At 37.5% G+C, this 21,596-nt stretch overlaps 1 protein-coding gene across 12 annotated transcripts in view; it reads left to right on the top strand.

Moving 5' to 3' along the window:
- TUT7 (terminal uridylyl transferase 7) overlaps nt 1-21,596 on the top strand; it is a 65,521-nt gene that overhangs the window by 33,561 nt on the left and 10,364 nt on the right. For 6 of the 12 annotated variants that reach the window (XM_045373016.2, XM_005582071.4, XM_015437345.3 and 3 more), the window contains 14 exons: nt 988-1,074; nt 1,598-1,698; nt 3,393-3,450; nt 8,114-8,217; nt 8,921-9,010; nt 9,375-9,488; nt 9,663-9,740; nt 10,314-10,491; nt 13,690-13,737; nt 13,981-14,072; nt 15,903-16,018; nt 18,177-18,502; nt 20,487-20,560; nt 20,925-20,988. In XM_045373016.2, the coding sequence (XP_045228951.2) occupies nt 988-1,074; nt 1,598-1,698; nt 3,393-3,450; nt 8,114-8,217; nt 8,921-9,010; nt 9,375-9,488; nt 9,663-9,740; nt 10,314-10,491; nt 13,690-13,737; nt 13,981-14,072; nt 15,903-16,018; nt 18,177-18,502; nt 20,487-20,560; nt 20,925-20,988 (1,530 nt within the window). The remainder of the gene's footprint in view (nt 1-987; nt 1,075-1,597; nt 1,699-3,392; nt 3,451-8,113; nt 8,218-8,920; nt 9,011-9,374; nt 9,489-9,662; nt 9,741-10,313; nt 10,492-13,689; nt 13,738-13,980; nt 14,073-15,902; nt 16,019-18,176; nt 18,503-20,486; nt 20,561-20,924; nt 20,989-21,596) is intronic. The other 6 variants (XM_005582075.4, XM_005582074.4, XM_074017758.1 and 3 more) reach the window with 3 other exon arrangements.

The following is a 21,596-nucleotide window of genomic DNA, read 5'->3' as shown; positions in this document are numbered from 1 at the left end:
ATGCAGTGAATAATATATCATCACCAGAAGTATACCCAGGCCAAGTAGGGAATAATGCTACACACTCCCTTCTCTCAGGGACGGTCGATCTCCTTTAGAGATTTCCAGGACATATTAGCATAATAAAGACATCTGAGAAATATTATTTCTAAAATTTGAACATAGAATACTTTTTGAGTAACACTAATTAATAGCCTACATAACAGCCCTTTAAGGAACACGAGTTTGGGGAAGCTTTGGTGTAGAGAGGCTTAAAGTTTTACAAAAAGAAAACATTTAAAGGAGAGATGTTCAGCTGCTTATAATGAAGGCGCTTGTTTCACATGGCTTCATCATAGGTGTTCACCTGTGCCAGAGGACACGTGTTCTTAACCAGTGCTTTTTTTTTTTTTTTTTGGAAACTTTTTTTTTTTTTTTTTTTTGGATATTATGAGCTGCGAAAAAACTAGGTTCTCCTTAGGGAAAAAAAATACATGCAAATGCTCACAAACTTTTAAATTCCCACTTTAATGGGGTGGCGATCCCTGAAGGCCCTTTCTGTAACCCTGGTGTCTTTCAGGAAACCCAGGTGGAGATCCCTGTTTAAATTACTTTCCATTTCAAGAGCACTTCTTAGATTCTTTCAAAAAGGATATTTTAAATTTTACATTACTGTTAAAAAATTAGCCAGGTATGGTGGTACATGCCTGTAGTCCCAGCTACTCGGGAGGCTGAGGTGGGAGGATGACTTGAGGCTGGGAGGCAGAGGTTGCAGTAAGCTAAGATCACGCTACTTCAGTGCAGCCTGGCCAACAGGGCCAGACCTTGTCTCAAAAATAAAAAACAAATTTTACCTTGTTAATGCTGTCTACTGAGAAGATACAACAATTTAGGAATTTTAAAGTTTAAGCTTATAAGTTTTATTTTCTAAAAAATAATTTTTTTTTCAGCTTTTTTAAGAGTGTCAACAGTCTTATCTTGTCAATATGTCTGTTTATCTTTAAACAGAGGATTTTTCTCCAACAATTATAGAAGAACAGGCTCGTGAACATATTCGGCAAAACCTAGAAAGTTTCATAAGACAAGACTTTCCAGGTAAATGATTTATTTTTTATTTTTAAGAAAAGTAGTGTGACCTTTCTTCCAAATGAGTTCTTGTGTTATAAGCACACTGATTTTGAGAATCAGGGTTTCCGTTGTTTTGTGATATACCCAGGATGGTCCTTGGTCTGCCAAATCCTCGTTTACCAACAGAAACAGTATAGGGTTTATTCTAGCAAGTGCCTAGTGAATTTCATTGAATAGTGTGTTTAGAGTCAAAACTAAGCTTACATTATTAAATGTGTTGAGGTGATCTAACATTTTCCTTGAAATGTCTTTGCATTTAAGAATAAAGAAGCACCTGGTAATCTTTCTTGCCATATACAGCTTGTATGTAAGGGAAGCTTTGAGAGAAAAAGATTTTAGAATAAATGCCCAGTTAATCAGAGAGCATAAGTGTGAGATTAACATAGGATAGTTAAACAACTGGGTGTGTTTGATTCATGAGAGGGCCATTTTGATCAAAAATTAAATGTACTCAGGTAATTAGTTATTACTTTTCATATATCCCTAACAGGAACTAAATTGAGCCTGTTTGGCTCCTCCAAAAATGGATTTGGGTTCAAACAGAGTGACCTTGACGTCTGTATGACGATTAATGGACTTGAAACTGCTGAGGTACAGTGACCACATAAAACTTCCATTTGCTGTGGCAGTGTGATTTAACCAATCTAGACTGACATTGCAGCGTGGTATTTTCCAAATTGATCAGGGCATACCATATAGAGTGTGCTGTTTGGCACAGTCTCTGGCCAAATACATTAAGAAGCTTAGAAAGGTTGTGAGGAATGTGAGGAGTAGAAAGGTTATACTTTCACCCTGTAGCAAAAAGTGGATTGGAAAGTGATGCCTGGGAATTCTACATAGCCAAACCAATCTCTCCAGTGTCCCGTTGGCTTGGCTACTGTGCTGACTTGGCTCACACACCCACATAAGGTTATCTATAAAGTTTATTACCAGACAGGCAGTGTGGTAAATGGTAAGAGTACTTAACCTTGTAGTCCAGAGACCTGGATTTGAGACAAACTTGGTTTCATCAGTACCTAAACATGTGGTCTTTGGTAAATAATCGATAAAGAATAATATCTGTTCCTCCTGCCTCTGCTGATTTTTGTACACATTATCATGGATCATGTAGGTCAGGAGTCAGCAAACGATGGCCCTTGGGCTAACTTCAGCCCCCCACTGCCTGTTTTTGTAAATAAAGTTTTATTGGAACAGAATCACACCCATTCACATATGTAATGTCTATGGCTGCTTTCACTTTGTAAGTGCAGAGTTTAGTAGTTGTAAGAGACCATATGGCACGCAAAGCAAAACAAGCTTGCCAGCCCCTGGGATATCTGAAGGCACTTATAAAATATAAAACACTATATAAAGGTATAAAGTCTGGGAAGTGCTGAGTCCCTATTCTTTTAAATCCTTAACAGCAGTCCAAATGCTAGATATCCAAATGAATGATGCTGCTGTTGCTGAAGGCCTTTTTGTACCTTTTCTTAGTTTCAAGTCTTTCTATTTTGAGGATGTATCTGATTTGGGAAAATAGTCAAAAGTGATCTAGCCTGAATTTGAATAAAGTATATAAGCAAGATTGGCTCAACATATGGAATGACCCTATCATACATCCTCAAGATTGATTTATTTACTCACTTTTTTACATGGCTTATAAACTAGTTTTGAGGGCATTTCTAAAGTAACATTCTAAGTATGTTCTGGGATTTTTATAACCATCAAAAAGGCGTATGTTGATAGAGACAGCCCAAATATTTTAAAGAATGATTTATTTGAGATACTATTTGTATTTGCTGTATGACTTTAGTTATATACATTATAATTCTGGCTAGTCCTGTAGGGAAATAATTTGAGCTTAATCACTCTCCACAGCAATTCATCAACTCTTAAACCATAATGAAGGTCTACTTAGAATAAATGAGCTGGGGCACAGAAGCCTCCTCTTATCTATTCTGGGACGTGGGGTACATCTGAGTGATATTATGTGGAGGGGAAGAAATGAAGGTCCTCAGCCATGGTTCAGAGACTTTTTTGGAAGCCCTGGGTCCATAGACTTCCTGACTGAGTTTAGCCTTTGTTGCACACCCAAAAATATTTAGGAAGTAGGGTATTTAGTGGTTTTTGTACCCTCAGGATATTTCCTGTGAATACTGACTCTAATACCCAACTAGAAAGGAAAAATATATATATAGACTGACTTGAAATTAATTACATTATTTCTGAAGGTAATGGAAACTATAGCCAGTTTCAGAACCTGTCTTCCAGTTTTGGTTAAGTTCTTTGTGCCTTCTTTGTTGCAGGGATTGGACTGTGTCAGAACTATTGAAGAATTAGCAAGAGTCCTCAGAAAACATTCAGGTACTTTTGTAAACTTTTTCTAAAAGTATTTCTGACTTTTAATTAGTGTTTTATATAGTCTTCCCTCGGTATCCATGGGGTATTAGTTCCAGGCCCACCCATCGCTCCTCACCCCTCCCTTCCCCAGCAGATTAAAAAAATCCCTAGGTGCTCAAGTTCCTTATATAAAATGGCAGATATACCTAATGTAAATGACGAGTTAATGGGTGCAGCACACCAACATGGCACGTGTATACATATGTAACAAACCTGCACATTGTGCACATGTACCCTAGAACTTAAAGTATAATAAAAAATAAAATAAAATAAAATAGCATAGTATTTGCATATAACCTATATACATCCTTCCATATACTTTTAGTCATCTCTGGGTTACTTACAATATCTAATACAGTGTAAATACTATATAAATAGTATTATACTGTATTTTTTATTTGTATTATTTTTTATTGTTGTATCGTTAGTTTTTTTTATTAGTTGCTTTTTTCCCTCAAATATTTTTGGTTTGTATTTGATTGGATATGGGGATGCAGGACCCACAGACATGAAAGGCCAATCGTATTTAGAGTTTACTAATGCCATGAAGCAGTATAGTGGCTCATTCATGGAATAATTACAGTATTAATGTCTTTTTAAAATCTTGTATGCTTAAGTATGAAAGACTGAGGAATTGGTGATAATTTATGTGCATATTGTTGCCTAGCTCAGTTTTATTTCAAGACAAAGCCTGCACCAGACAGGCAAGAAAGTCTGTAAATTCTTTTCCTTTGTTGGCATTGTATAAGTCAAAGTGTGGGAGTTGCTGATGGTGTGAAGTGTCAAGGAAAGCACCCCAGACTGGGCTTGTGGGTTGAATTTGCAGCTGTTCTGCTCAACAAGCTGTGTGTGACCATGAACAAGTCGTTCACTTGAAGTGATCTCTTTTTTTAAGAAATTGGATCTTGCTAGGTTGTCCAGGCTAGTCTCTGAACTCCTGGGCTCAAGTGATCCTCCTGCCTTGGCCTCCCAAAGTGCTGGGATTACAGGTGTGAGCCACTACGCCTGGCCTGATCTCTTGTTTTCATTGATAAATTGAGAAAACTGAACTGGGTAATTTCTAGAGTATTTACAGCTATAAAATGTATAGATTTTGTAAACCATGCACACACTTCAAATGCTGTTAACATATCCTTTTGTTGTCATGGCAGCTGTGGATACCGTTAACAGTGAAAAATCTTCTTTTAAAATGTAGTTCAGCAAACTTCTGTGCTAAGAACTGAGAATGAAAGTGAACAATGTATGGCCCCTGTCCTCAGGAGCTTAAAATCCATGGTCTGTCCATGAAAAGTTTTTGTACATTTTGGTTAGGAACAGACTTTAAGTCACAGCATGAACGTGCCTTGACACCTAGATACACACATACTTTTCTTTGGTCATTGAAGTAAACATTTCCCTTAACTTGGGAATTCCACCTCTAAAGATCATGTGTTTTGTTTTGTTTTGTTTTGAAGGTCGTGCAAAGAAACTAAAGTACTAAGTTAGCATGACTATTAATTTTTTAGTATTGAGCTAGGTTTATAACTTTGTGTTTTGCAATAATTTAATTTCACATTTAAAGGAAAGCAGCAAAAGTTGCATAAAGAGTTCCACATATAGCTTTTATTCAGATCCACCAATTAACATTTTCCATATTTGATTCATCATTCCGTCTTTTGCTTGCTCTCAATTTCTTCCTGTACCATTTGAGATTAAGCTGCAGACATTATGTCCTTTCCCCTAAATACCTCAGTATATATTTCCTAAGAAGGAACAATGTTAAAAACAGATCATTTTTAGATTAGAAATGACTTAGGCACACAGATGATGTATAATAATAATGGAATGCAGATTGCCTGGAACAAGAATTTCATAACAACTAGAGAGCTGTGTTTAAAACTTCATATCTTTAAAACAGTCTCCCCAGGTATTTTATTGGGTGCCTCCTATGTGCACAACACTGTGTTAGATACTTAGGGATGGTGGAAAAGTTAAAAAATCCATATGTTTTTCTTTTGAAAGCTTCCATATCTTAAGAGGTAAGGTAATCTTCCAAACTATGTAACGATGTAAGGTAATATTCAGTTAAATAACTTCTAAGAAGAGAGAATGTGGGAAAGAGTTGCACAGGGGAGGTTGATGGAAGAGATGGAGGTTGCTCTGATCTTGGATGATGGTGAATACGATTTGAAAAGGATGGGAAAAGAAATCATTTCTAAGTGCATAGATGTGAATGTGAGACTGTGGGATATTTTGGAGAGCAGTGAGAAGATTGGAGATTTTTGGAGATTTGGAGATTTTTAAATGGGAAATATTTGGAGTAAAAATCTCTACATTTGGAGATTTTTAAATGGGAAATATTAGGAGATAAGGTGAAGTCTTATAGATATTTGGAAACACTGGAATTTCTTCAGGAGGGAAAGGACCCAATAAAAGCATAACATAAGGTTTTTAGGCAGCTGGTGTGGTCTTTTAGGGAAAGTGTAATCTAGATGACAGGGCAGCAGGACCTCAGCCAAGGTGCCACTGGTACTAACAGGAAAACGATATGAGAGATTCCAAGTGGGAAAATTTCCTAGATTTGGTACCTACAAGTAGGAAGTAAGGACTGAGGTCTATATCTGGGTATTTGAGAACCAGGAATATTTGCAGAGAACCACCTGTGTGGAAGTGTTTAGTTTGCCATGAGCATATAATCTCCAAGAGTTAACATTCCAGAAAGCAATTAGAAATATTGGGTTGCCAGTCAGAATTGAAGATGAAAGTAAAACCGTTTTTTGTATTGAAAGCCTTGGAGAAAAAGAGAGAGATTGAGAGAAAGAGACTAGACAGAAATTAAGAAAAGAGACTGAAAAGGAACTGGGAAGATATGCTGTGAATAAATCCTAGACTTGGAAGTGTTACAACGATCAACAGTGTCAAATTCCAGAATGGGAAGGATATGAAGAAAAGGGCCCTGTCTAATTTAGAGGTGGGATAGCAAATACTAGGTGGAGGTTCTGGAATCAGACTCTGGTTTTAAATTCCATCTCCCCCTTGCTGGCTGTGCAATCCCAGAAAGTCACTCAGCTCCATAACAAGCACTCAGTTCCTCATCTCTAAAGTGGAAATAACAATTCTATGGCATTTGAGTTTAAGAACGATAATACATTAAAGTGCAAAGCCTAGCATATTCTAAGTATTCAGCAAAATGAGCTTCCTTGCCCCCTTTCCCCATCAGATTAAGTTTCATTTCCTGTGTCTGCCACACAGATTTTTTCCTGAAATGTCTTCTACATACTTATTTTGTCCTGTGTTCTATGATATGATTACTATGTATCTGCTTTCTAGAAACCACCACTTAGCTCTCTCAGTAGAAACTCAAACTCTGACATCTCAGAATGAGCTTATCTTTCACTTTACTGCTTTGCTTCAGCAGCAACCAACTCTGTTAATCTCCCCTTCCTTCTGAATCCTCTTTCATGGTTGTTGATATTGGCATCCTTGGAATCAACAAAACGGGTGAAATGATAATTAGCCTGACCCACACTAAGTTCAGTGTAAGTTAGGAGTCAATCTTACCTAGATTTGAATTCCAGCTCCACATTTTACCAGCTGCATATTCCTAAGCTTGTGAATCTTTCTGGGTCTCTGTTTCCTCATCTTACAGATGAGGGTGATAAACCTAAGAATGTAAAGTTTGTAAAGGAGTCTTACATATCCCTATCACGCATTAGGTGCTCAGGAAGTGGTAGCACTTACTCTTAAAACCCTGATCCTCTCTTATTAGCTCTTGCTCCCCACCCAGTTACAGATGCTCTCAAACGTGCCTTGCTTCTGCCGTGTATTCCCATGCCACCATGAAAGTTCACACCCAGTTATTTTTCATAAGTGGTCACCCTGCCTCTATTCCTGGTGCTTCCAGTCTGTCCACTGCCAGGGGTATTGTCTAACTAGATGTGGTCAGTGATTCCTCCCAGCTTAGACCAGTTCATCGGCTCCTCTTTGATTCTAAGGATAATTCTTAGCAAAATGTGTATGTTCTGTAGTTGGGCCCTTCCCAGTTTCTCCACCATCTCCTATGCCTCATATTCCATTCCCTCATGTTCATTCTGTAACCTATACAATTCTCTGGAACTTCCCTGAACATACCATTCTATTTCAGGCATCTACGCTTTTTGTGTACAGTTTGCCTTGCCTGGTAAATTCCCTCAACTGCCACGATTTTTGCTGGTTTTTCTCTCTTTTTCAAAGCTTAGCTCAGGCAGTTTCCTCTCTCCTGTTGAAACTAATTCCTATTAACTTCATAACTTCTAGCTTTAAGGTGAGTAACTTGTTTGGAGGATGATTGTCCCTTAGGCTTTTCTCCAAATTAGATATAGTCACATGGAGAGAATGTACACATGTGTGTACATACAATCCAGTAAGTTCCCAGAGGGGAGTGACTGAGTCTTGTAGTTCTAGTATCAATGTGTTTAATAAATGTAAACTTTGCCAGACTAATCTTCCCAGATGTTTGTTAATAACGGAATTCTTTGATGAGTCCTAATGAATGCAATGAAACAGGCCAAAGTTAGGTTTACACCATTTAATATTGAAACATTAACGTAAGAGTGACTTATATCTCCAGCTGCTGTATTTAATGATAACATTTTATTTCCCAACTTAGGTCTGAGAAACATCTTACCTATTACAACAGCAAAGGTGCCAATTGTGAAGTTCTTCCATTTGAGAAGTGGTCTGGAAGTAGATATCAGTTTGTATAACACATTGGTAAGGTTTTTTTCAGGCTTTTTGTTTAGAGAGATAAAGGAACAAATGTCTCACCTTGCAGAAACCTCAAGTTAAAGAAGACATTCATTTCATCTTAGTCAATCTTTCAAGAGTTGTTATGCTTACTTGCTGTGAACCTGGCAGTGTTCTGAGGCTGAGAATTCAAAGATAATTCAGATATGCTTCAGGGATTTATAGGACCTCTCTGACCCTTTGGGGGTGTTTTTGCAGAGAGATCTTATGTCTACTGAAAGGGAACTGATTGTTTATTTCGCCAGCCCTTATTTTCTAGATGTTCAGACCAAGGACATACAAAAGCCATGAGGTCAGATGTTACTTATAATTCTTTATTATTGTCTAGTAAGTTAATGAAGATTGTCTTTAGGGGAAAAAAAAAAAAAAAAAGGTTAATTTCAGTTGAAATGCCTTCTTCCTAAAATGAATCACACTGTAAACCTATTTAGAATATTCCAGCTTAAAATCTTTTCATCTAGGTTCGCCTGGTGGCTCATGCTTGTAATCCCAGCACTTTGGGAGGCTGATGGGGGAGGATCACTTGAGCCCAGGAGTTCATGACCAGCCTGGGCAACATAGTGAGATCCCATCTCCATTATTTAAAACAACTACCACAAAGAAAAAAAAAACCCAAAAAAAACCCTTTACACTTCATTGTTAGTCTTATAGTGTTATTTCCTTTTAACAGGCCCTTCATAACACAAGGCTTTTATCTGCTTATTCCGCCATTGATCCCAGAGTGAAGTATTTGTGCTATACCATGAAAGTATTTACAAAGGTGAGTATGCTTCCTATTGTGACTTATCAGGAAATTTCATTGCATCTTTAAACACTGTTGAAAACATAAATCTATTTTTTAATGAACTATAGTCATGTGAAATGCATCATATAGCTATTTGGGAGACCCTATGAAGAAAGCTAAAATTTTGTTCTGAATTTTATACAATGACCTGAACTTGCGTGTAGCCAACTGTCCACTGCTTTGCTAGGTTGGGTTGGTTTTGCCTTTGAAAATGTGATTTTTATATTAGTCCTCAACATATGCACTTTACTTTTAGTGATAATAGAATGGATGCAAAGTTAGCAGAAAACAGACCTTTCCTTTGTTCTTTGTTTTCCTTTTTTGTTTTCCTTCCGTCTAGATGTGTGATATTGGTGATGCATCTAGAGGCAGCTTATCATCATATGCATATACTCTTATGGTGCTATATTTTCTCCAGCAGAGGAATCCACCAGTCATTCCTGTCCTTCAAGAGGTATTAATGAATGAAATTGTATTTCTTCTCTGGAAAACTGGGTGATCTCTGAGCCTTTCTCCTCCTCGAAAATTCTGTGGTTCTGTAGTTAATTTTTTACCTATTTTCCTAGAAGTTTTTGTATCAATGCATTAAGTTTGTAATCCATACTAATAGTTTAAAAATTAATTTCAGATATACAAAGGTGAAAAGAAACCTGAAATATTTGTTGATGGCTGGAATATTTATTTTTTTGATCAAATAGATGAACTGGTACGTATTTTAAGAGTAAAGATTTTCCTATATCCTTGACTAAAAATTAGCTATACTACAGTGTAGATGGCCAACAACTATTTTATTGCTTGTTATATTTATTTATCTTATGATAGTAAAAAAAAAAAATAGTGTTTACAGATGTTTTCTTTGATGTGAAAATATTTTTACTAAGCCAAGTGAATCTCTAGGGACTATATCTAGTATTTCTTTAATGCCTAATAATTCCAAGTGGTTAAGTAACTTTATTCCAAGTGAATGAATATTTGTTCTGTGGTTTTTGTACCCAGAGTTTAGAAAGATTTTCACTGAACTAAAGAGATCTAATAACCTACATATCACCAAGGCTCTTAGAATCTATTTCTGGATCCTCCGACTAACGTGTTTTGAGACTTGACACTGAAAACTCTTGAGCGCTTCTATCTCCAAGTCGTAGAGTAAAGATTAAAAGTTGTATAATTGAGCTCTAGTTAATTAGAAATAAATCCAAATTTACTCCCTAAGATACAAATGAATGTTGATATTAACACTTCACTAAAGACCATGGTATCCCTTGTTCCCTTCTATTTCTAGCCTGCCTATTGGCCAGAATGTGGAAAAAATACCGAATCTGTTGGGCAGTTATGGTTGGGCCTTCTTCGTTTCTACACGGAGGAATTTGATTTTAAAGAACATGTTATTAGCATCAGGAGAAAAAGTCTGCTTACAACTTTTAAGAAACAGTGGACCTCAAAATACATTGTTATTGAAGGTACGAATACAAGTAAACTTGAAGTTGAATAGACTATAGAGCTTGAACTATAAGGACATTGTTCTTCCTCCTTGCAGAGCTCTTCCAGCTGCTTGGGGTGTGCAGTGCCCCAGTCTCATTGTCCATACCAGGCCAACTGGTCTCTTTCCAGCCTAAAGATTTGTTTTTAAATGACTGAAGCCATTTCACCATGACAAATTTTTTACTATTGTTGGACACATAACATACTGAAGAATAAGGCAGCAGTAGTGATAAGGCAGCTTCAAGAAAGTGGGACTTTTACAACCTTCCTGTTCGGGGGTTTGAAGAGTGCCACTAAGTGAATTTTCAAGATCTTCATTCGCTATTGATGGAGTTCACCTATAAGTAATTGTACATAAATTTTGACATTTATTTTGACCATATGGAAGCCTTTTCTTTTTCTATTTTTTTATTTTTTGAGATGGAATTTCGCTCTTGTTGCCCAGGCTGGAGTGCAGTAGCGCTATCTCAGCTCACTGCAACCTCCGCCTCCCAGGTTCAAGCAATTCTCCTACCTCAGCCACCTGAGTAGTTGGGATTACAGGCGCCTGCCACCACAACCAGCTAAATTGTTGTACTTCTAGTAGAGACGGGGTTTCACCATGTTGGCCAGGCTGGTCTCGAACTCCTGATCTCAGGTGATCACCCACCTCCGCCTCCCCAAGTGCTGGGATTACAGGCGTGAGCCACTGCGCCTGGCCACCTTTTCTTTTTCTGTTAAAGGTAGTGATCTATTGGAGCCGTTGATGCTAATAGTTGATTGTTTATTTCCAATTTGTGGGATTCTTATTTTGAGACAAAATGGAATTTAAATGCCTTAGTTGAGAAATGACCTAAGAAATATATTTTTTTTAATTTTAATGAGATTTTTAAATTTTTAAATATATTTGTATCACATAAATAATATGGACTATTCTAAGTTGTGGTTTTATTATTATTTCTGCATATTGGCAGTATTAAAATACAATGAACTTTTGTAAAATGAAGTGCAGGTCACCATGGGTTACAAATACAGTTTTGATTTTTTAAAATCTCATGTGTCAAACACATAGAACTTTTGACTTACTCCTTTTTGTTATCACTGCAGTTCTTATCATCTGTCACTTATTAAGGTATTCCTTTTTTTTTTCTTAAGACAGTTTCGCTCTGTCTTCCAGGCTGGAGTACAATGGCGCGGTCTTGGCTCATTGCAACCTCCACCTCCCCAGTTCAAGTGATTCTCGTGCCTCAGCCTCCCGAGTAGCTGGGATTACAGGCATGCGCCACCACGCCTGGCTAATTTTTTTGTATTTTTAGTAGAGACAGGGTTTCACCATGTTGGCTAGGCTAGTTTCAAACTCCTGACCTCAGGTGATCCGCCCAGTTCCGCCTCCCAATGTGCTGGGATTACAGCTGTGAGCCACTGCACCCAGCCTATTAATGTATTCTTTTTTAAGTTTTTAAGGTTATTATCTTTTGCCTCTAATTTTTACATTACTTTCAGACAAGCTGTTAGTAATAGGCTAAACTAAAAAGAAGACTTTATTCATAATCATATAACCAGCTATTTTAGAATTAAGGCATTTCAGTGGTGATAGTAGTCATTTGCTTTTGTTTTTGTGGGGGACGGAGTCTCACTGTGTCGCCCAGGCTGGAGTGTAATGGCAGGATCTCAGGTCACTGCACCCTTCGCCTCCTGGGTTCACATTCCTGGATTCTCCTGTCATCAGCCTCCAAAGTAGCTGGGACTACAGGCGTACGCCACCACGCCTGGCTAATTTTTGTATTTTTAGTAGAGACAGTGTTTCACCATGTTGGCCAGGCTGGTCTCGAACTCTTGACCTCAGGTGATTAGCCCACCTCAGCCTCCCAAAGTGCTGGGATTACAGGCGTGAGCCACAGCACCCAACCAGTAGTAGTTTCTTTAACTGCACAGTAGCTAATATTGTAGTATCTCCACTACACCAAGCAAATAACCAAAAATACACATGCACATATAAAAATCACTTGAAGAAAGAATGACCAAACTGATGAAGGTAACCTTCTCCTAGCAGTGATTATTGCAGGGTTAAGCTGAAGGAAGGGTCCTATACTTCGATAAACTTAGGCTCAATCTCAATCTGGTACACCTGTTACTGTTCGCTAGCAGCGTAACTGGCTAGTGGACGATGCCTCTTTTTACTTCTCTGGTGTATACTATATCCATGCAGTCCTTCATTTTCTCAGAAAGAGGATTCCCGAAAAAAGGTCATCACTTTTTTCTCTTCGCCTTCTTGAATATTGTTTTAGGGATGTAAAAAATAGAAGTTAGAGATCTACACATAATGTCTAAATTATGAATCATTATGGGTGTATATTATTTTAGATCACTTATAAAACAGTATTTGGGTTTAGAAATAGTGCTTTTAACCCCATTTATTTCATGAGACAGTTTATTCAGACCTCTCATACATCTTTGACATTAGCTTCATCATTCCTACCATTTCCTAGGTTATTTAACAAACAATATTCCAAAACACATCATATATACAGCTATGTAAGATGTTTGAGATGCAGACGGAGATGCAGACATATAAGATCAAATGAGAGTCTGTATTAAGCTTTTACTGGAAATTGTATCCCGAGATCCAGGTAGCCAATGGCATGCCACTGGGACAGATGTATATTTCTGTGTGTTTTATCTTATAAGTGTGTTTTGTAAACTCCATGATGAATTATTTTCTAAAGTGATCTTTAAGAAACTTGTTACATAGTGGGAACATTTAGTGCTAAAATGTTTTAAATGTATTTATAACTTCTATATACATCCAAAACTAGTGTCATTAAGTAATATCAGGCTAATGTGTCTTCTGCAAACAGTATTTTGTTCAAAAATAGGCAGCCAGTCGTAACATAAAGAGCTTTATAATGATTTAAATGTAAAGCAGTACCCTCTATTCTGATGAACACTGTAGTGGAAAAACTTGCCTTATGTTTAGGAATAAGTATTGCTTCGCTTTATTATAACTTTTAAGCTCATTTAACAGGTGTCATTTAAAACTTTTTTTTGCACTTCTTTTCTATGATGTGAATTTAAAACTTATTAATGATAAGCAAAGTAGATGATATCCTTGTCTTGTTTTATGAACTTCACTTATTGCATGAATGGTGGCATTTTCTATTTGATTACCTTATTTGCTCTTAAATTTTTTTGCCTAGATCCCTTTGATTTGAATCATAATCTTGGAGCTGGATTATCAAGGAAAAGTAAGTTACTTCATTTGTCATTTTATTTTTTATTTTACTTACTTATTTACTTTTATAATAGAGACAGGGTCTTGCTTTTGTTGCCCAGGCTGGTCTCAAACTCCTGGGCTCAAGCGATCCTCCTACCCCAGCCTCCCAGAGTGTTACAATAACGGGCACCACCAGGCCCAGGTAGTTTGTCATTTGTAACACAATCTCTTTTCCTTTTAACCCACCTCATTGAGTTCTTACTCTTCTTTTTAGTGACAAATTTTATAATGAAGGCTTTTATCAATGGTAGAAGAGTATTTGGTATTCCTGTCAAGGGATTTCCAAAGGACTACCCCTCAAAAATGGTAAGTGTCTGTTGAAAATACCCAAAAAAAAAAAAAAAAAAAAAGGTGCCTAATATGTACACATCACTTCAGTAGTAACTTAAATATTTAGAAAGTCGGTGAGTCTAGCCAAAATAAATGACTATAGTACAGAATAATTCCCAGAGCCCCCCTTTTTCTTAAACATCCCTGGGTAAAGGCCATCAGAATAGAGAGAAATAGCAAGAATTGGAGTTTGGGTAGAAAAATTATTAATTTTGCTGCTGCTGCTTTTCCTTGTAACATGGCACCAGGGAAACATGTACTAGCTCTAGAGCAACTTTGAAAACAGAAGGAAAGTAAAGCTACATTCTAACGCCTGAGGTAGCTTCCTGATAGAGAAGATGGATTTAAGGTTGTTCCATTCTTGTTTTCCTCTTTGATACCTTTTTTTTTTCCTGGTTATCTGTGCTAGCCTTCATAGGTGCATTGCTGTTCCGCCAGTGTTTGGCTGGATGCCGGCCTTGGCCAAGCCCAGTTTGTACATATCTAGAATCTAGATTTTCCAATCTGCTTGCAAAAAGTAGTAAATCTTCTGCTGGGACTAGGGGGATAACAGTGCTTCCTGTAGCAGACAGGTATCTCTTCTCATATAACTTGATACTCGAGTTTTTAAGGAACCACATTTATTGAAAACAAAGCAGAATTGTGTCAAAAAAATAACTTCAGTGAGAGAAAAATGGCTAGGGACTAGATGGTCTTGTTAAGAATAATGTTATGTTTTTCTGCATTAATTTCCTTATAAAGACTTTTTAATGTTATTTTTAATTGACATATAATTTAGGGAGCACAACGTGATGATTTGATACATGTATATGGAATGATGAATTCAAGTTAATTAACATATATCTATCACCTCACCATTTTTTGTGGGGAGACATTTGAGATTTACTCTTAATTATCTTGAAATATGCACTGTTATTGACTATAGTCACCCTGCTGTGCAACAGATCTCAAAACTTATTCCTCCTGTGTATCTGAAACTTTGTACCCTTTGACCAACAACCCCCTATTCCCTCTCTCCTCCCAGGGAAGACATTTAAAATTTAGCATAAGTGTTTTGTTTTATAGGCACATTCAGTGTTTGATCACATCTGTACATCTGGTTTTTGCTAGATATTGATGTGGCTTCTACACCAGTGCTTCTGAAACTTGTTAGAACAAATCACCTGAGGATTTTGTTAAAGTGCAGATTCTGATTCAGGAAGTCTAAGATCAGGCTCAAGACTGCTTTTCCAGCGAGCTCCCTGGGGATGCTCATGTTGCTGGCCTCCACCTTAATTCTAGTACAAAGAGGCTACAGGCTAGACCATTATCTTTCCTTTGTTGTGTTATTTTTCCTTCAGTAGCCACAACTAAGCGAAGTAGCAACACATAGTTTTTTTTTTTTCTTTTCTTCAATATGATCTGTGTAATGCAAATCATGTTTCTCAATTCTTTAGGTTTTAGCCTTTTCATGTGATAAGGAGACAAAGCCTTTGTACCTGGCCTCAACTCCCTCCCACATCCTGGGAAAACTGACTCACAGGGATGTGTAATCCGCTTCTTTAGAAGTGTGCTTAAACCTTTAGGGTTCGGGCTCATGAGTGCTCTGCATGACTAAAAGAAATAAACAAAAATGGATTTAGTTAAAACTATCCTGAGTTAGACCTTGATGGTTTTAGATTTTGTTTGGAATTAAGCAGTATAAATAATATTTATTAAAAGTAATGTTTTATCAACATTGAATTGTAAGATGACTGTTTAATATCAAGTTTTGTGTTCCAATCTCACATGAATAGTTCAGACTTTTATATATTTATGTTCTTCTAGGAATACTTTTTTGATCCAGATGTGTTAACTGAAGGAGAGCTGGCCCCAAATGATAGATGTTGTCGAATTTGTGGGAAAATCGGACACTTTATGAAAGACTGTCCTATGAGGAGAAAGTAAGTAAATGTTCAGAAGGGGTGGTTGTGTTTTTATTTTCTTAATGTCCCAATTTTTAAATGAGGTACTATTATAACAAAGAAAATACACTTGTGTGAAATCCAGCAGTTTTCAGATACATTTAAGTTTTTTTATTTTTTAATGAAATGAAGTGATTTAAAACGTGACTTTAGGCCAGGTGCAGTGGTTCACGCCTGTAATCCCAGCACTTTGGGAGGCCGAGGCGAGTGGATCACCTGAGGTCAGGAGTTTAAGACCAGCCTGACCAACATGGTGACCTATCTCTACTAAAAATTAGCCAGGCATGGTGGTGGGTGCCTGTAATCCCAGCTACTCGGGAGGCTGAGGCTGGAGAATCGCTTGAACCCCAGGAGGCAGAGATTGCAGTGAGCCGAGATCACACCATTGCACTCCAGCCTGGGCAACAGAGCGAGATTCTGTCTCAAAAAAAAAGCCAGGTGTAGTAGCTCACACCTGTAATCCCAGCACTTTGGAAGGCCAAGGTGGGCGGATCACTTGAGGCTAGGAGTTCAAGACCAGTCTTGCCAACATGGTGAAAAGAGGAAACAAAAATTCTTCCTTTTTACAGTAGTGAGAAGTTCAGAATCATTTCAGTCAGTGAACAGTCAAGGGAGCTCCTTCAGGAGCTCAGTGACGTTTCTAATGTACAGTACCTGTTCAGCACGTTGGGATTTATATTCACAAACAGTTCACTGGATTTTAACACTCTTTGTTTGTATTCCACTTAACCCTCAATAATTGTTGTGAGTAGGTAAGCCACGCAGTTTAGTCACCATGCTTTCTTCTGGTGGTGTTTATGGGGAGGGAAGAGAAACATGTTTTTGCTTTCTTGCCTGGGACACGTTGTTTTGGTGGTGTTTTTAATTGTACAGTAATGTAGTGGTAACAGTAATGGTGTTGTTAACTATATAGTAATGGTGTTTTTAACTGTACAGTAATATAGTGGTAACAGTAATGGTGTTTTTAACTGTACAGTAATGGTGTTTTTAACTGTACAGCAAATGGTGTAGGGTGTACAGTAATGGTGTTTTTAACTGTACAGTAAGTGGTGTAGTGGTGTGCAGTAATGGTGTTTTTAACTGTACAGTAAATGGTGTAGGGTGTACAGTAATGGTGTTTTTAACTGTACAGCAAATGGTGTAGTGGTAACAGTAATGGTGTTTTTAACTGTACAGTAATGGTGTTTTTAACTGTACAGTAATGGTGTTTTTAACTGTACAGTAAATGGTGTAGTGGTGTACAGTAATGGTGTTTTTAACTGTACAGTAATGGTGTTTTTAACTGTACAGTAAATGGTGTAGTGGTGTATAGTAATGGTGTTTTTAACTGTACAGTAAATGGTGTAGTGGTGTATAGTAATGGTGTTTTTAACTGTACAGTAATGTAGTGGTAACAGTAATGGTGTTTTTAACTGTACAGTAATGTAGTGGTAACAGTAATGGTGTTTTTAACCATACAGTAATGTAGTGGTAACAGTAATAGTGTTTTTAACTGTACAGTAATGTAGTGGTAACAGTAATGGTGTTTTTAACTGTACAGTAATGGTGTAGTGGTGGTGTTTTTAACTGTACGGTAATATTTTGAAACTTGGTGCTCAAATTAGGTTACCATCTGGAATTTGAGAAGCCCTTTTTTTCAGTCCTTTTCTTCATTACTCAAAAATCGGTGATTATTAGGACAAGGGAGAAATGATTTTGACGTTTTGAGAATATAAATCTTATAACCATTGTTCCTTTGTGAATTTAAGCCTTCACATCTAAAATTTCCAGTGCCTAGTAAAGAAAGAATGCTAATGTGCCAGAAAGGCCATTCAAGAAATCACTCCAAGTATGATTTGCCTTTCATTACATCAGTGTCAAAGTAGGCATTCAACCAAGGAGTGCCACTAATTGCAGTTATTGGTTTTACAGCACTAGAGCAACTTTGAAAATGAAAAAGAAAAACTGCACCCTTAAACCCTGAGGGAACGTCTTAATAGAGAAGATGGATTTTCATTTAGGTTCTTGCTTTTCCTTTTAAACTTTCTATTCCTGGTTATCTCTTAAATCTAGAATTGCCTTAATATTTTGGGAATTGCCTTAATATTTTGTTAGGCTTCTGTTTAGATTTTTGGTACTAATATGATGTCTTCTACAGAGTGAGACGGCGGCGAGATCAGGAAGATGCCCTGAACCAAAGATACCCTGAGAACAAGGAAAAAAGAAGCAAAGAGGACAAAGAAATTCACAACAAATACACAGAAAGGGAGGTGTCAACAAAAGAAGATAAGCCCATACAGTGCACACCTCAGAAAGCCAAGCCAGTGCGGGCAGCCGCTGACCTGGGGAGGGAGAAGATCCTCAGACCACCAGTGGAAAAATGGAAGAGACAGGATGACAAAGACTTAAGAGAAAAGCGTTGTTTTATTTGTGGAAGAGAAGGGCACATTAAAAAGGAATGCCCACAGTTTAAAGGCTCTTCAGGTATGGACACCTATCACACCTTGATGTTTGCTCTAACATCTCAAGGGAAATCTCCTTTTTAGAGCTCTTTACTATTTTAGTTATCTTTCTTTATCAATATATTTACTCAAAAAAGAGCTTCTTTTTCAAGAAAGTAAAATCCCTTCCCCCTCCTTTAATGTTGATCCTCCATATATCTTATTCCTGGCTTTATTTAGAGTCTTATGAGAGTCATTTGGTGAACTTTTCTAAGATTATCAGTGAGGTGAAAGTGTAGCCATCCCTGGTACCTGCAAATGTAGCCTCAGTGACCAGAAAAGAAGCTGCAACTTGAGCTTTGCTACTTGGTATATGTACTTGTAAAATCAAATCACAGGGGTGGCGGTAGCTAGAGTTATCTCAGGACACCATGCTCTGTGCACAGGTGAGCCACACACAGGCACATGCGTAGAAAAGGGAACAGAAAGAAATAGGCTGCATAGTTAGCAGTGGGTATATCTGCAGAGGGGAATTATGGAAGATTTCTTTCTGTAGATTTTGTCATTTTGATTTTCTACAAGTGAGCATGATTATTCTTATGATGAAGAAAATATCTATTAGCCATCATTAGTACAACACCATCCCCAAATCTGGCCGCTTTGAGTTGTTAAATAGAAATTGGCCATTTTTGCTAAATGGGTGAAACGTCTATTGTGGGCACCTTTTAAGCAGACTACTAACTATAAGGGTACCTTGTGTGTGTATAATAAGTAATGATTTACAAAACAATTTACCTTCTCACTTCTCAGAACTGTGCAAGTGATGAAATTTGATGAGCATAGAAAAGAAATCTTGGGAAGTAATTTTTTTCTATTTAAGTAGTCAATCCTGTCGCTATCCTCAGTTGTATATATATGTTTGTGGACAGCATAAAATGTCAGCTGCTTTACAGTTTCCTTAAAATACTCCATGTGTATAGTTCTTGGAACAAGAATACCTCTCTTCTATTTTATTTTATCATATTCAGCAATATAGTGTATCTTTTTTTGAGACAGGAGATTTTTAGATTATACCCATTCTTTTTTAAAGGAGCTTTATATGAAAAGAAAAATATTTAAAATTTTTTATCTATTATTTTTAGAGTAGGGTTTAAATGTTTATGAAAGATACAGCTTTAGCTGCTCACATGGGACATATACCAGAATAAAGTGATTTTCTTGTGTTGTTTTAAGAGGAAAATGTATGTAAAAGAAATTACAATAATAGTTGCCAACGTTCATTGAGCATTCATGATGAGTTAGGCACTATTTTAAGTACTTTACATGGATAATTTCATTTAATTTTTACAACAGCTTCATTAAATGCGTTAATATCTGCAGTTTTATGGGTAAGGAAACTGTAAATAGTATAGATAAGTTTTAAATAGTATTCCCAGAATTATTCCCAAAATGACTGGAAGCCTGTATTGATTACTCATGACTGAAACATTATTACAGTCTTCCTCTTTGGTACAACAAAGTGGAGAATTTGCCCCAGCTTTGATGAATTTCTTTTTTCTCGCTAGCAGCAAGTTTTAAGTTGTTTACTAGGGAAGCTCTCACAACAGAACAGTGATTTTGGCAGCCTATGGGGGACAGCAGCAACTCAAAAAGAGGGGGGAATCTGGGTGGCAGGGGGATTATCAAGCATAAGGAAGAGCACTTATCTGGAAATGTGGTCCCTTTCGAATGCAGTCTTGACACATTAAAGTTAGTAGTCATATTTTAAACGTGAAATGACAGTGGAGGCATGGAGATAGATATAGGGAATTTCCCTTGGTGGCAGTTAAGAAATAATTAGTTGCTTCTTCCTGTCTAAAACTTATGCTGCTCTCTCTTGTTTCTTCAGATATATTGCTCCTTTGTCCACACAATATACTGAGTGGAGCTTCTGTCACACCAACAGACAGTCTCTCTGTGAAAATTTGAAAACAGGGCTACAGCTTTCAATTTAAAGTAGGGACAAAAAGTGCTAATTTCTTTTTTAGGAATGTCTAAATCAGATTGTATGTTTGGATCCCCCTCACCTGTACCATTGAAACCAACTGGTCCATTTGTTCAGGTAAACCTAGCTCAAACCGAGAAGGAGGCGTGTCTGTCATCTGTTCACTCAGGAGATGCTCCCTGAGTGCTCTCACTCTGTGCCAGGTCCTTGCCGCCATGCTGGCAGCCCGGGCCCTCCTTCCTGTGGCTGACCTGCAGCACTCTTTCTGTCTGTGGGTGTGGTGCGTGGTGAGGCTTGCTGGGCACCGGATGGCAGGGCCTTGTTTCAGAACTCCTGCATATGGTCTCGCTTTTCAGTTAACTTGCAAAATTCTGCCACCCACATGCCTTATTTCAGCTCTCCTTGGATATGGTTTCGGTTTTAAGGCTGTTTCAGATGCTCTTCCTTTCAATTTTGTAAACCAGTCTATTTCATTTTTTAGGCAGTGCTTTTACATGAAGACAAAAAGAAACAAAAAACAACAATATTTTTGAGTCCCCAGTCAGGTATGTGGGTTTTAAAAAAAACAAATGTGTGTTATTTTATTTACTGCATACTTTACCACATGCCTTTTGAGATTCTTTCTCTGAATACATGCTTTTAACAGGGATTGGACATCAGAATGACTTGGGGGAACTTTAAAACATACGGTTGCCCATCCTCTACCTTTATTTCCTAAAGCTCATTCTTCAGTGGGTAAGCATGGGCCTGTGTGTTTTGTAAATTCCAAGTGGTGTTTATACCACCCATGAGTGGCAACCAGAGTCTTCAATTATTTGTTCCAGTCCCGTGCTTTTTGTTGCTGCTGTCTTGCCTGCAGTGTTTTCTCCTCCTGGAGAGTATTTGCCACACACAAAGTAAAAAAAAAAATAAGCTTAGCCTGAACTCCACTGTTACCTCTCAGCTACTTCATTTATTCATTCTTTCAACAAATAGTTATCCAGCCGCTCCCTCCCTTTCTAAGTTCAGGACACCGGCCTCAACACTGAAGATACGGCGGTGAACAAGCAAAGCCCCTTCTCTCATTTACTCTGCATCCTTCTCAGAAGAGGGTAGACAATAAAGAGATACAGAGATAATATGTCATGTGGTGGCAAATGCTAGGAAGAAATAA

Source organism: Macaca fascicularis, chromosome 15 (assembly GCF_037993035.2).
Source record: "Macaca fascicularis isolate 582-1 chromosome 15, T2T-MFA8v1.1".
NCBI lineage: Eukaryota > Metazoa > Chordata > Mammalia > Primates > Cercopithecidae > Macaca > Macaca fascicularis.
The sequence above is the reverse complement of the archived record's forward strand: the minus strand, read 5'-3'. Positions and strand labels throughout refer to the sequence as shown.